This window comes from Pseudomassariella vexata (assembly GCF_002105095.1).
Source record: "Pseudomassariella vexata strain CBS 129021 chromosome Unknown BCR38scaffold_4, whole genome shotgun sequence".
Classification (NCBI taxonomy): Eukaryota; Fungi; Ascomycota; class Sordariomycetes; order Amphisphaeriales; family Pseudomassariaceae; genus Pseudomassariella; species Pseudomassariella vexata.
Genome location: NW_024467959.1, coordinates 2,482,593 through 2,497,531, shown reverse-complemented (window position 1 = coordinate 2,497,531; position 14,939 = coordinate 2,482,593). Strand labels below are relative to the sequence as shown.

Here is a 14,939-nt window from a genome sequence, read left to right as displayed (position 1 = left end):
ACTCAGTTGTCACTTTTGTTGCCACACTCAACTGTAGCTACCTGCACTTCTACCATCACTCTCCTTTCTATTCTTTACTTTCCCCCCAACTGGTGCTAGCGTTTACATTCACTTGGAATGGTTATTTACCTTCACTTAGGCCCTTCGTTTCCCTTCACTTGTAGTGGTGGTTTGCATCCTCTCAAAGCCCAATGTTTACATTTACTCATAGTAATCTTCTAATTCAACGTGAGCCGTTGTCTACCTTCACTTGGGGATAACCTTTACACTCACTTGCGGTGGTTTTCTGCTTCCACTCCGGTCATCGTTTATACTCACTTGCGACCGTCCTTTACTTTCACTCAGGGTTATCGTTTACTTTCCGCAGGGCTGGTTGTTTACTTCTACTAGAGGTCATCATCTACCTTCCCCTCTCAGTACCATCGTATACTACCCCTTGTGGCTGTCGTTCACTTCAACTTGGACACTGCTTAGTTGCCAGTCCACTTTGCCACGGCCTATCTCGGTTGTCTCTCGACTACTGGCATCACTTCCACAATCGTAAGTTGAGTTCACTCCTTCTAGCTTGACAGTACCGATTTTTCCATTTTCTTTCTGCTCAGTTGTTACTTCCAAGTCTATCTGTCCTTCCCCCCTAGAGTCCCTTCTAGTTAAGCATTTCAGCTCCATAGTGAATGTCTTCTACTTCAGGTCGTCGTTTCCCTCTTGATGTCCTTGTTAATTCACTGACCATGCTCCCTCATGATTGGCTTGGCCCATCTCCCTTGTCGATCCACCGTTCCTTCTCCCACGTTTATCCATCCTATCCCGAATTCCTTGCTCTTTCATCATCACTCTATTGGCTCGCCAAGTTTTCGTGGTCACATTTACTCTCCAATCATACTATGACGGTTCTCTCGCCGATTCCACTTCACCCCTATTCCTTCGCCGAGTTTGCTGCATCCCTACCCCTTCACCGATTCCATGCACCATTATTCCCTTACTCTTATGAATAACATATTAACAACTACTCCACAGGTAGCGGTCATCAGCATGGCCCCTAATCAAAAGCGTGCAGCTAGTCAGCATAGCTTGGCCGTGTCTTCAGATCTGAAGCGTCGTTGTCTCAGAAATCGAAGCGACGTTCTCGGAAACGACAGCGACGGTCTTACAAATGCAGGTGTTAGCAACAGCAACAATGACGTTAGTGAAACCACAGGCCCTTCCAGTGGCACCAGATCGAGAATAAACAGAAATATTGCCAGCAGCGCCACGGGAGGTCACGACCCTGGCTCACTGTCAATCATGCCCATGATTGATGGTCTAGGCACACTGAATACCCCTTCAAGCACACCTAACTCATTTACAACGCCGCAGGCCACGGGAAAATGCAATATACCCCAATCAGTGGCTACAAAGACAAAAGATCGGCTCCCTACGATCCAACAGCGCAGCAGGCAGCAAACTGATCAAGAGAGTGCAGAAATGGATGCTGTCAACCCAGATGAAAGTAAGCCTCAGCCGTCTGGCAGTCCAGAGGTCTGGTCCAATGGGCGAGCTGCATTATGCAATGCGGTGGAAAGCTACTTCAATTCCCATCAAGGCTCTCAGTATGCCTGCAAAGGCAAACTATACGGCTTGCTCATTGATAAGTATGCTTGCCACCGTGATATGGTCAAGAGCCAGATTATCATCACAAATGTGTGAGTAACTTGACTAAATTCTTGAAATTCATTTTAGTTAACCATTTTAATACGTAGTGGTGGTGGGAGAAAACTGGACAGTACCACAGGCCAGATGGCCAGGACTCAGAATCAGGATGACGCTTGCTCGCAGCTTAAGGTATTGAGAGCTGCCTTAAATAACAGAGATGTCATTGTTGTCATTGTTGGTAAGTCCACATCCCTTTTATGTATATGTATCTTTCTTTACTAATAGGAGTCAGGCTCACAATACCCTTACTTCCCGGTTGTGATTCCTCACACATACAACGTGCTGGATCATTTCATTATTACCGATCTGTGGCCCGAAAAAGATGGAAAAAACATATCTCATTGGAAGATTCGCCTCGAAAAGTTCGACCTGCAATCCGTGTCATGGTGGACACCCCATGGCGAAGAGGACCGCGAGCAGTTTAATGCTGGCCAGTACATTTGTGAGGCACAGATGTGTCCGACTTGCGAGACTGAGAGCAAAATTATTTTCCAGCAAGGATGGATTTGCTTGAACAATAAATGCGAGGAATTCTTCCGCTGCGAGTCTGGTGCAGATGTGGATAAGTTGACTTACGACGAGAAGTTTGTCAATGAGAGATCCCATCGTGTGGGGCCCCTCGAGCCTGTCCCCTTGGTACCTGCATTGCCAAATGCAGAAGGTGGAGACTTTGGAACAGAAAAGAAGTTCAAGATGGGCATGGTATGCCCCAAATGCCGATGCTGCAGTCGCCGAATGCACTGGAAGGGCTGGGAATGTGAGAACCCTGATTGTGATTTTACACATACGGTTCAGCTACGGGAAGTTCCCGCTGCCAATGCTGTCAAAGAAGAGCAGCAGGGCAAGCGGATCAAAGCGTCCTCTTACAATGAGAAATTAGTTGGGCGCTGGGACTTGAAAATTGCTGGATATGATGTTGAGGCGTACAGTTTCCCTGGCAAGGATGGCCAGGTCGTTGGATCAGTCTTTGTCTACCGAGCGACAAGTGACATACGATCCAAAGTGAATGGACCAGATGACCTATATAGAGCGATGCAAAAGGAAGATCTGCGACTGAAAAGAAACCCCGCAAGGAACCCAGGTAAGTGAGTTTGGCATCATAGTGGGTACACAAGCTAACTTTGACCAGGTGCCCGAGTCGAACAACTCACCAACCACTTCAGCAGCAACTGGGTAAGGAGTACAAAATCCTTCCGGTCAGAGACGTGGCTAACAAAATGTTTTCATTAGGGAGCCTTCTACAAGTTTGGGGTCTTGGTCGAAACCAACGGATTTGCCGAAGCACCGGAACCTATTCTACGTGGACAGGCACAGCTCGACTGGGCTCACAAGGAGACCATTTCTGCCATGAAGGAGCTGTTTGAAGCTGAGGAGATTGAATACTGTGAGGATTCTATGACATTGGAGCCTCATACTTTCAATGAACTCCTGTCCCTGGGCTACTTTGAGAGCTGTGTGATCAATGTGCGTCAAACTCCTTTTAATTCCCTCTCAAATCAAAGACAGAACTAAAAAATACAGCAGTATCACGACGACGGCGAGAAGGAGTTAGGACCTACGGTCGCAACCCTATCTTTAGGATCACCTTCCATCATGAACTTTGCCCCAAAGAGTTCGAGTGGAATCGGAAAGAAAACAAAAGGAAAATACGGACCGGCTGTTCTTTCCTTTCCACTGAACCATGGAGACATCGTGGTCATGCATGGAAGCATGATTCACAAGCACTATGTGGTATGTTAGCTGATCTGTGACTATAAACAAAGGAAACTCATATTCTGTCTTAGCATTCGGTGAAACCAGCCGGGAAATTGCGTTTTGCATTGACCTGCCGATACATTCGACCGGAGACAATACATGACCCCAAGGCCCGTGCAGAGGCCATTGAGAAAGGGAAGATTCCGGAGGGAATCGAGCAACTGGCGTACAAGGGTACCGATGAGCCAGGTCAGAATCTGAATCTCGACGATAACAGCCGTGGCAACGATCAGTAAAAATTTGGACTAACATGTCCATAGGTGGTGGAAATCAGAGCCACGGAGACTCTGCCAACTTTGGTCCGAACACTACCGCCAACAAAGAGGTACCACCTACCATAACACCTCTGGAAATCCAGGAACAAGGAGTTTCGACCTGGTATCAATTCTACGATTGGTTTCAAGCCAACCCCGAAGCCTTCCTTGGGCTTTCTCCAGAACAGACCAGTACCCTGTTCACTCAAGCCTTGAACTTTTCTCAGAGTCTCAACATAGCAAAACCGATCACTGCTGCTGATGAGGACTAATCAGTTCTTAGCATAATTACTATATTTCTCTTTCTCTTTTGCGCAGATCTGATTACGGTTGACTCCACTGAAGGATGGAGGCTTATACCTGGGGAAGCGCAAACGGTATATGTGCTATCTTCACGGGATGCAGTGGAGGATTGGGGTCATTTTCTGGTGGCTTACTCTTGCGACGTTTTCTGATTTAAGAGCCATGAGCTCTAAAATGGCTGTTATATGGGAAGTGGTGGGCCGATTTTCATGGCTGGCATATCTCGGGGGAAGGATTTGTGGATGGTTTTACGGCTGCGATGTCTACTGCGTGAAAGTTGCTTTACCTATGGGTATTATTTCGGGCTTATTGCGTTGATTTCAGGGACTGGGGTTTCTCATGGATGGATTTCTACTTGCCGATGATCTCATCGAGACCTCGGATTTGCGTTGTGTTCAGCTGGGCACGGGTTACCTTGCTATTGCCCCAACACAAACTGAGTTATATTAAATACTAAATAACCAGCTAATCAATGACAATTGAGTGCTCCCAATTTTAAATATTTATTATTATTATTATTATTAAATACGCCGTAGGCTCGAAGCTCTCGGTCCCTCTACTAGGACTCCCGTATGTCAAACCGTGCCCTAATGGCTGGACTAAATACATACTCTGCTTGGTCGGTTCACCCTATCGGCGACTGCGTTGGTTCTCAATGTAACAACAAAGTCCCGCTGAGAAGATCGATGCTATCTGGGCCCTGAAGCTTTCCGACCCGTCCCTAGCAGCCGACTTACAATAGTCCTACTAAATACCGGTTCTTCTATTGCCGTTGCGAGGTCTCTGCGAGACTGTAGCGGCCGTGGTGCGATAGCGGCTCTATTCTAACAGAAGGTAAATATACGTGCTAGCAGGGAGATAAAGGTTCACGCGGAACTGCGATCAGAATTATCTTTTAAGCACCAGATGATGTCCCTCCTACTACTGAGATATCACAGCTTCATGCCATTTCTTACACGACTTACGGTAGTTGCAGTGATCACCAAGCCGCTGCTGTGCTCCACATAGTTGAGCGCAAGTCCAAATGTGCCTCTTGTTTCTTTGGCATAGTATCAGCCCAAGCTATAATGGCTTGTTTGATTGGATTGCCTTAACACAATAAAGGGATCCAAGACCCTGGAACTTCTGGGCATCAATTTTACATGAAGGTGTAAATGAATATTTCACAGAAGAGGTACGTAAGAGTTATAAAATACTAAATATATTTAGCTGTTCACAATAAGTGAAGCAAATAAAGAGGCATAAAGCCTGGGATCAAATAGATAAAAGTATACCAATAGCAGTAAATGACGCAAAAAACATCATCAGGAGTAAACAAAGGGATGAATCCACCCAAAATGAGTAACGAGAAATCAACAACGTACGAAACCAAAAAAATCAACCAATAGAAGCAACCAAAGTATTAGAGAAGAAGATCTTTGAGTCATCATTATAAACATCCCGTATCGAAACCGTCAAGTATATACACTGAAATAGGCATATGCCGCCCGGTTCTAGTCCAACTGGTGCAGAACCTCCTTAATCATAGAGCCCCAGAATCTCCCCGATGATGCTCTTGAAGATACCGTTAGGGTCAAACTTCTCCCTTACGACCTTGAACCGCGCCAGATGATCGGGGTCAATGTTCTTGGTCGCGTTGCCATATACCTCACGCGTGTTCTTGGTCCAGTGGGGGCGGCAGGGGAACTCTTCGACAAGCGTCTTGGCTAGCCTTGGGTCTAGTTTTGTTAGATATATCAGCAGGGACCTCTCGAGTTATGTTCGAGAGGAAAAGGTGGAGTTACTCACAAAACTCCTCATTGAACCGCTTCTTATCCCCAATAGTCGGCTTAAAGCTGGGAAAATCAAACATGATAGCGCCCTTGGACCAATCGGCGCCATCGCTTGTATCGTACGTGACCTGGCCCAGGAGATCATAATAGGGCTTTCCGAACTTGATGTTTATGCCGCTGCGGTAGGTGCTCGTCATGATGATGCCCCTCTCGGTCCACTCGGCGTCGAAGAGCTCCCGCACGCGCTTCAGCATATCGTTGGCCATGATGATGGGAAAGGCGAGCTCGAGCGTCATGCCGTGTAGGTTGTAGTCCCACTCGGGCTGCTGGCCCGGGTACAAGCCGCCAATGAGCACGTCGTAGTTCCAACCGTAGACGGGCCAGTCGGTGATTTTCTCGTCTGTCGTCTTCTCGTGGAAGTTGGGTTCCGACCATTGTCCGAAGAAGATGGATTCCATGAGCATGTTGGAGGTGGCCAGATATTTGCCGCTGTCAAGGATGGTACGCGCCGTGTTGCCTTCGAGCTCCGTTACGGAGAAGGTGTTTTGGAAGCCTTGCTGGTCGCTTTTGTTGGTGGGGATCACGTCGTAGGTGCGCCAATGGAACTTCTTTAGGTAGGGCCACCACCAGAAGTTGGCCGTGGCATACGGGGCGATCATGTTGTAGATGTCTCCGTTCAGGACGTCATCTTCCTCGAGCCTAGAAACATAAAGTCAGAAAACTGGGGCATCCTTGATCCAGACAGCCGGTACTCACGTCAGTTGCTGAGCATAGACCTTGAAGTCTGGGTAAATCTTGAACTTCAACCTGGCAATAACACCAAGCAGACCCAAAGACGTCGAGGCAGCAAGCCAGTCATCGTTGGTGTTGTCCCTGTCGAGCGTGACAATGTCACCGTTTCCGTTTATGATGTCCATCGAAAGCACACCTGCAGCAACCATGGAATCTTCACGAATGGACGATCGATGGGCCCCCATGGCGACGGCGCCGGCCATGGTAATGTTCCAGTTCACCAGCGTATACCCCATCGAAGCATTGCGCTCGTGGAGGTACTCGGCCAGTTGCAAGAAGGTGACACCGGCCTCCATGACGACCGAGCCCGATGCTGCGCCCTCCTCGAGACTGAACTCGGTGATCTGGTTTGCCTCCTCGGTGTGGATGATGATGGTGTTGGGGTCGTCCTGGCACATAGTATCGTACCACATGTGCCCCTTTCCCGATGCCCTCACCGGCGTCCCATTCGCAGCCGCATCTTTGACGATCTGAACCATCTCGTCGACGCTGGTGACATTGTACACGGCGGCGACATCGTTACAGGCGGGGAACCCTACGCCGTCGAACGTGTTGTAGGGCACCGCTGCGACGCCTAGGACGGTGCAGGCTAAAAGGTAGCTTTGGCGAAGTGACAACATCGTGAGGAATGGCAGAGATGCTATCAGTGAAGAGCTGGTGAGAAACAGGGTGATTTGCCGGATGAAGCTCGATCTCAGCTTGCAAGCCAAGGATGATCCAGGGGGCAAGCGCTACGATGTGGCGACTGCTAAATAGTCACTCCATCCACCTCGCAGAAAGCTTAGTTCTCTCCACCCACTCCCTGTTGAAGACTTGAGACCCTGCTGCCCTGCGTCATCATCACATACCGATCCCCTCACCTCTGTCCACCAAAACACCTTCGCAGCCGCGGTATTCACATTTCGGCCCTCTTCCAGAACCCCGGTCGTTCAGCTAACTTCGTCTATACGTGTTTCACATGTGATCTGTTCATCGTGGAAAATTAGATGCCGCGGTCATACCAAGTAGGATTCGACGTGGCACCGCATGTAACCAGTCTGTGGATTCAGTGTCATTTCGGCAACAAGACCGGGCTCCTCGTTTTGCGGTCAAAAACGAAACGAGGAAATTCAATTTTCCTGGCCACCAACACCAAAACTAGTGATCATGCTCTGCAAAGAGAGCCTGCCCCTGTCGCCAAGACGGGGATGAGGTTCAATAATGGGTAGAGACCCCAGGCTACAATGTAACACCCCGCCAAAACATTGCAATGAGTGGCGTGACGAGTTTGCGGGGGACCTTTGGGCTTGTTTTTCATGTACATAGTACTGAGGTGATAGTCAGGAACGTGGTTGCCGGTGTTTTTGGTTTGTTTTGGTGTTGGGAGTTGACTGCGAGGTGATGGGGAAACCCAATACCGCGGTGGCCTTTCCCGGAAATGGTGCCTATAGCCTTGAAGTCACTATCGAGTAACCCAAGTGGCAAAGTACTTTTTACTCCTTTTCTTGCATCTTCTAAGGCTTCCATAAATTGATTTTTTTTCTTTTTTCTTTTCAATATCGTAGTCGCTTGACTGAAGTTATCCTCATTTTTCGGCTTTTGCCAGTTTTCAAGGTTGGCACTTGGGGGTGGAGTTTGATGCACTTCTACATTGCCCGCCCGATACTTTTGGCATACAGCGAATGTATTAGATACGAGACAGACACTTTCCTGTGGATGTGATTGCTGGAGCACGCACAAGACAGCTGCTCACTTGCATGCTGCCTGCCAGCCAGGGATGAACCGTGCGTGCATAGACATACATACCGATCCGACATGTTGGCACCCTAGACGGACTTATCAGACAGACGAGTGCGAGTTATCTGATCTTATCAGATGCGAAAGCATGTCGTGGATGACAATTGTCTCGGATATGACTGGCGGAAGCCAGGGTATTCGGATGACGAGTAGCTACCTATATGTAAGATCACCACCATCGCAATCTCGTTGCTGATAATTGTCAAATTTCATGCTATGATCGGCATCCTTGGTGAGCCTGTAGGTTCTTCCAGGAGCGGCTTTACAGCCAGATGCCACTTATGAGGCGGGTCTTCGGGCATGACTGACGTAACATCGAACGGGGGATCATTGGGGGTGATTGTCTTGGAAAGGTAAATAGGATGGAGTAGTTGACATGTCACAAACAACCCTCCGAGTCTTCTACTGAATCAATATCAGACAACTGTTTTCGTCGTTGGTCTTCCCAATTTCCAGGTTAAAATACAGGGTATCATCATACTTCATTTCGCCTCAACCCTCACCAAAACTGATGCCTGACGAGCTATCCATCAGACCAAATCCCACCTAGCAACCCACCCCACAGCCTGACCAGCATTCCGAACAACACAAACCCTAGCCGCCGGGTCATCCTTATTCTTATACCTCCCCAACTCCTCCCGCGCCATCTCGGCCGAGATACTCCCGATCCCCTCCCCGCACCCGTTCCTGAGGTTGAAGCTCCCCGTCGTGACGAACCCTATCAGATCCTCTGCGTCGGGACAGAACGGGTGCCCGTTGACATTGCCCTCGTTAGGCTGGGACGGAGGGGGCCCAATGAGCTCCTGTGCTAGGAGGCGTTTGCGAGTTTCGACGTCCAGGTCCACCGCTGAATTATGCTTCAGCGGCGGTTTGGCCTTTGCGCCGTTTGTCTTCCCGGGGATCTTAGCTAGCCATTGATCTCGAAGGTCAGATGGGAGTTTGCTGTTGTCCCTAACATGGGTCGGCTCCGTTGCCGGCACTTCAGCTTGCGTCGAGACTGGGACATGCGCGATGGTAGGTAATCGGTAGATCCTGGCACAGGGAGCGGGTGTACCTCGTGATAAGGTTCGAATCTTAACTGTGACGATGGCGCCTAAGGGGAAGGGATCTGACTTAGGATCGACGTAAGCGTTGAATGCAGACTTCGTAAGATGAATGACGTGCGTCAGCGCATGTTTCATAAGCTTAGTACTTTTATTTTCCTTCGCTGGTTCAGTTCCTTCGATCTCAACGTTGGATTCCTCATCTGGTTGACTGGCGTCTGTGCCACTCTCAGGGAGTTCGAAAAGGGTCTCAAAGCCACAGTCCCAACCGTCGCCAACTTCCCCCTTTCTTCCCGCGCCAAGGTCAAGAGCCTCGTAGGCAATTCGCTTTCCCTTGGGCATACGATCCCAAGCTTTCTTCCGCTCATGCCGTTGCTCCAGCTCCCATGCCATCCCTGCATCGGTTCCGGGGAAATCACCGGGAAACCAAGGTATTCCTTGTTCAAAGGCCAACTGTCTCTTTTCGTTCAAGCCACCAAGCCCTGGGTTTCCACCAGTTGATAATGGGAAATGCATGAGACTATGCCAGAGAGGGAGAATACATTTCCATGGCATCATCAAGGTCCAAGTCCCGGCATTGGGTGACTGACGAGAGGCAGTTAGGATGATTGGAATTGCCGTATCGGTCTCACTAGGTTCAAGGAAAACACCTGGAGCATTTTTGCCTCTGCGACGATTTAGGGACTGTTGAGTGGGAAGCTGAGAAGCCTTGAACCGAGCATCGCGGTCGAATAGAGCGAATGGCACCGGGTCTTCAGTTTGGTGCCATTTAGACAGGGTTTCAAGCAAGCCAAGTTGAGCTTCTTGGTTGGTCATGTCGGGCAATTCCGTCCGTCTCGGCGGATATCGAAGACGAGGATCCATGATCGAGAACGCCAGCAGAGATCCCAGAGGAAGGGAAGCGGGATCTTGCAGTCCTGCGAGTGACTGGAACTTCGCCACGTGTGGCTCCTTTGATTCTGTCTTGGAGTAGTAGGGCTTTAGTAAGCCCAGCAACGCCTCGGTGGAATTGGGACCCGTGACTTCGATGCTGCCAATCTCGTACCGTAGGTCTTCGATGTAAGGTCTCGGGTTTTGGCCTTTCACTAAACGATTGAGCTCTTCAAAAGCCTCCAGGAAGCTGGATGGGTGAATCCGAATGAAAAGTCGCCTCCTAAGCTGCTTCGGTGGTTCACTCGAGTCATTGGTCCGCTTTACCGACTCAGGGTTCCAGATGATGGAAGCAGGAGCGATGATCCGGAGATAAGCTCCAACCTTCCTGCGCAGAGTGCCACTCCAACAAACAGCCCCAGACCTCCATTTGGCGCCCTTGTCGTTCCACAGTACCGCCTGTGTTAAACATAAGCCCTTGAGCACATGTTCAACACTCCTAGGAGTACCACACAGGCCAATGGTGCTCATATAGCTCGTATCCCAAGCCATGACGCCCTTTTCCCACTGAATACGATGTGCGGGTCGGTAGACTTTCTGGGTCGGCGTGATAGGTATAGCAAACCTCCACAACGGCTTGTTAGGCTCTGTTAAACGCGCCCTCTTTGCATGCCACAAATGCGTGGGCAGCCATGTCTTATTCAGCTGTCTTTTCTTGAACTTTTTGATGGTAACCAACGGGTCATTGAGGGTATTTCTCCTGATTTTCGGCCTGGCCATGCGTGTCTCGATCGTCACCTTGTCCAGATTGCCCCTCTTCAGCAACTTCTGTTTTCGCCTCCTCTCAGCAAGTTTCCCCAAGCGCAGCACGGTCTCAGATCGCAGCCGATCCCTTGTGCTGCTTGGTTTCCTGGTCTTCGCATTCACCGTTGGCGTATTATCCGCTGCCATCTCCTTCTTGGCCCTCTTCTGAAGCCGCTTTGGAACCCTTTTATGGTTGTGTGCCGCAGCTCGCCGTCTCAGCGTGTAAGGGACTTGCTGGAATGCACGGCTCGAACGTGTAGCGCGAGTTCGTCTCATGCTCTCATCCAGTGCCTTTACCTCGAAACCACGAGAGTTGACAAAAGACTGCAGGTCGAGCTCGCCATCCTTCAGCGCTGAGTCGGAGCGTTGAGATGGAATACTCCGAGCTGCTCGATTTTTCATTCTTCTCGCTTCTGGGCCATTATTAGACGGAGCGTCTTTGCCTCCGTGTCTGGATTTGTTGGATGACTGTCGGCCATCTTTGCCCTGGTTCGACTGGCCAGGCTGATTGCTTGAGCCCATGTTCTTGCCATTGGGCTTGGGCCTTTTGCCCGTGGTTGGCCCCAGAGAGTCACCAGCTAGGCGTTTTTTTTGACCACCGGATTTGCCCGATTTGTCACCCGGCGGAGGAGGCATCTTAACAAGACCGATAAAAAGTTGTCAACCTGTGGGTGCGAGTCGTGTCGGTAAGTGCCTTTCGTCCAGACGTGATACTTGACGTTTCTGCTCCCAGACTTGAGACGCGACTCATTTGGCCAGTCAAATATGAGTCCAAGTTTCAGCAAAGAGGGTATTCTTGGGATTCGTCCACTGTTTCCAAACGTATCTCAACCTCATCAGATCACCAGGGTCCCACCAGAACTATTACAGGCTCGCATGCGAAGGCAGGTTCTCGCGTCTCCTTTAACTCAGGCAGATTGATTCGCGTCTTGCACCATACTGAAAAGTTTTGCACGGCCACAGGACGGAGCCACAGGACGGAGCCACCGGACTCTGCAGGGCAGGTCCTAACAAGTAAAACTCGGGACCCACCGCCCTGCATTCAGCCAATTCCAATTCCAATGCTGTGGCTCCATCAATGACGTCTCTTAGCTGGAAGCGCGTTGGCGTTGTCCTTTCCAATGCCTAACTTACAACTGTCATCGTCGACTTCAATCCGACCATCAAGCTGAGTCAGGGTGGTCCAGAACCGTTATTCGTCTACAATCACAGCAATTTGATTTAACCGACCATCGCATGCTGTTCGGGGCCAGCTGGACTAGCAACGCGCCGAACGTTTCTAGACGACAACCATGACTGGATGTAACGGCGGTCTCCTGTCATCTGGCATCCCCGATTCGGTAAGCCAGTCCGCCGAATGACTGACACGCCTGTCACTGGGGTGAATGCGGCTATTATAACCAGACCATGGCGTCCTTGAGTAAGCGACCTCTTCCTTCGAGCCGTTTCCTTTAAACTCCGTTTTCTTGCCGGGCGCTGTTCCCTAGCTTCCCATGGCGGCTTCTTGCTTCCGGAGTCATATCAGCCGCATTCCAAGGCGGGCTTTGTCCCATCTCCGATTGCCTGGACGGAACGCGTGGACAAGTTACAATAGACTACCGTTGCCGCCATGTGAAGCATATCCTTGTTCTTTGTTCTCTCGTATATATACTGTTGCTACGATATGAGTTTCGTATAATAAACTCCTTAACCCTTGGCGGAATCAAAACAAACCACTTCACTATTATCGGAAACAACGGCCATGCGCCCATCCCAACATGCTACTTGCTAACATGCCGTCCTTTCTCCCAATAGTCAACAAGGCTCGCAAGCCCAAGTTTGAGCTTCATCTTACGATATATGACCTAAACAACGTACCGCTCGTCAGCGGCACCTCATTGATCAAATGGCACCTCCCACATTCCATGCACGGCGAACACCGCGGCCGGACTCCCAAATGCCCAATCGACAGCATCAGCCATCGTGCCTCCTATGGTTACTCCAAGGTCGTGCCACTGCGAATCACAATCGACCGCAATAATAATTTGACCGAATGTCCGATCGAATTCGAAGTCACTCAGGAATTCCCTATAGTGCCCGGCGGCCGGGACGAGAAGATGACACTGGGTATCGTCAAGCTAAACCTCAGTGAATATGTGGAAGAGAGTGAAAACTTCTCCCGGAGGAGTATAGGTGGCAGGGTTGGACTTAGCTTGGACTATGCAAGAGAAAAGATAGTAGGGGGCCGAAGATTGAGCACTGCAAGTCAGCACATGCCAGGAAATATTAGTCCGACAAATACAACCTCAAGGGGCTTCTCGGAGCAGGCTACGTCAGAGGAGGAAGTCGCGGAAGAAGGAATTGTCCGGAGATACTTGATGCAGGAGAGCAAAATCAACAGCACACTCAAGATCGGCATCCTCATGATACAGATTGACGGCGAACGAAACTACGTTGCGCCTCCGTTGAAGACAGCGCCTATGTTTGGTGGCATCGCCGGTATAATGGCTGGAGACACCGTCGAGCCTGTGGACGACGCAGCGCTGGGTATGGGCGCTGTCCCGAATGTAACGAGCGCCACCAAATCAAGAGACGCGAGCGAGTTGCAGGATATGTACCGCCGCGCACTAGCAGCAAGCTGGTCTTGTCAACCCGGGGAACTACCAGCAGATGAGTGCATCGAGGACATCTTCGCTGGGGGCGATGGGTGGAAAGGACCACGCAGAGGGGACAAGGCCGATCGCGGCCGAGAGGGAGATCACAGGGACGCGAGCACCGCCAGCAGTAACAGCGGGGATGAAGCAGCAGGTGGTACGTTACGGCCAAACGATAGTAAGCATATGCGAGCGCATATGCACAGGCGACAACGTAGCGCCGCGAGCGGGAAGAGCAACTTAACGGTTACGGGGCGGAATGGGGCAACGCGCGATCCTTGGAGCAATGGGAACGGAGAACATAGTCGGCATAAGGGGCATACGAGGCAGCACAGTCGAGAGGATAGTCTGGTGCCACCACAGAGCGGCTTTGAGCACGCGAGTGGGATGCGGAGTCGCAGCGAGAGTCTGGCTAGTTTGGCACCTACGCTGGGGAGTCTTACAGATAGGGATATGGGGAGAGGGAGGGAGGGGTTCATGAGGCCCAGGGAGGTGGATGAGTTTGAGGTTAGGGAGGATCTTGTGTCTTGGGCTTTGCCTGGGACTATGGCGTAGTAATACCTGTCTAGATAGACAAATGCAAATACATACTTCAGTACTGGTTAAGGAATTTGGTGTAGTTTGGGGATGAGAGTATGCTGGCAACTGACAGCAGCATATCTGGATTAGTAGCACGTGAAGATATTAATGTTGGTAAATGGTTCAGTTTCCGCGGTCCGGTCATAATTAAGTCATGGGGAACAAGGTCATCTTAGGCTCTCATTTTCAATACCTCATACCCAGGTTCGCCCGTACGAGGAGGTTACTGGGCGAGTTGGTTTTCAAGTGGAGGACTAGCTCTGATACCATTACTAAAGCAACAAGAAGACGAGAGGCCTCTGCAATATTGTGAGGATAGAAGATGATTCTGGGCAGATGACCTGGAACAATGGGAAAAAAATTCCAGTTGCTCTATGATGTGTTGGGTATTCTGGTACATTCATGCCTCCTCCGCTGCTTGAATGCTCCAACCGCCGGGCTTCTAGATAGAACGGATTGAATAGCCTTCTCAACATGGGTCCTGGAGAGAGCCAGAATCACGGAATCTGATATCGTGATGACTTGCTTTTAGTGGGTGCCGCCTGTCCTTCCAAATAAAGTATGATTTAGTCTACTGGTGAGCGACCCCTGTGATGAGCTCCCGCACTTATAGATAAGTGAAGTGCATTGATCATAAACGTCTTGGCACAACTCCCTTTGCCAATT

The 14,939-nt window shown here is 50.0% G+C and overlaps 4 protein-coding genes across 4 annotated transcripts; 2 read left to right on the top strand and 2 right to left on the bottom strand.

Annotated features, from left to right (window-relative positions):
• Positions 1 to 1,464: 1,464 nt before the first annotated feature.
• BCR38DRAFT_338511 (uncharacterized protein) lies at positions 1,465 to 3,683 on the top strand (the record flags this gene model as incomplete). Its single annotated transcript, XM_040855622.1, has 7 exons — positions 1,465 to 1,682; positions 1,740 to 1,866; positions 1,921 to 2,773; positions 2,822 to 2,865; positions 2,923 to 3,156; positions 3,217 to 3,423; positions 3,477 to 3,683. The coding sequence occupies 7 exons, from the start codon at positions 1,465 to 1,467 to the stop codon at positions 3,681 to 3,683; spliced, it is 1,890 nt and encodes a 629-aa protein (XP_040718279.1).
• A 1,752-nt stretch (positions 3,684 to 5,435) lies between these two features.
• BCR38DRAFT_161943 (FAD/FMN-containing dehydrogenase) lies at positions 5,436 to 7,371 on the bottom strand. Its single transcript, XM_040853789.1, has 3 exons — positions 6,533 to 7,371; positions 5,793 to 6,475; positions 5,436 to 5,722 (listed from the first exon to the last, which is right to left on the bottom strand). Exons 1-3 carry the CDS (start codon positions 7,186 to 7,188, stop codon positions 5,523 to 5,525), a joined length of 1,539 nt encoding a protein of 512 aa, XP_040718278.1. The 5' UTR covers positions 7,189 to 7,371; the 3' UTR covers positions 5,436 to 5,522.
• A 1,174-nt stretch (positions 7,372 to 8,545) lies between these two features.
• BCR38DRAFT_427807 (POPLD domain-containing protein) lies at positions 8,546 to 12,025 on the bottom strand. The gene is made up of 2 exons (XM_040859854.1): positions 8,765 to 12,025; positions 8,546 to 8,697 (listed from the first exon to the last, which is right to left on the bottom strand). Exon 1 carries the CDS (start codon positions 11,695 to 11,697, stop codon positions 8,875 to 8,877), a length of 2,823 nt encoding a protein of 940 aa, XP_040718277.1. The 5' UTR covers positions 11,698 to 12,025; the 3' UTR covers positions 8,546 to 8,697; positions 8,765 to 8,874.
• Positions 12,026 to 12,458: 433 nt separating this feature from the next.
• Positions 12,459 to 14,290, top strand: BCR38DRAFT_427805 (N-terminal C2 in EEIG1 and EHBP1 proteins-domain-containing protein). The gene has a single exon (XM_040859853.1). The coding sequence runs from the start codon at positions 12,819 to 12,821 to the stop codon at positions 14,247 to 14,249; it is 1,431 nt and encodes a 476-aa protein (XP_040718276.1). The 5' UTR covers positions 12,459 to 12,818; the 3' UTR covers positions 14,250 to 14,290.
• Positions 14,291 to 14,939: the final 649 nt, after the last annotated feature.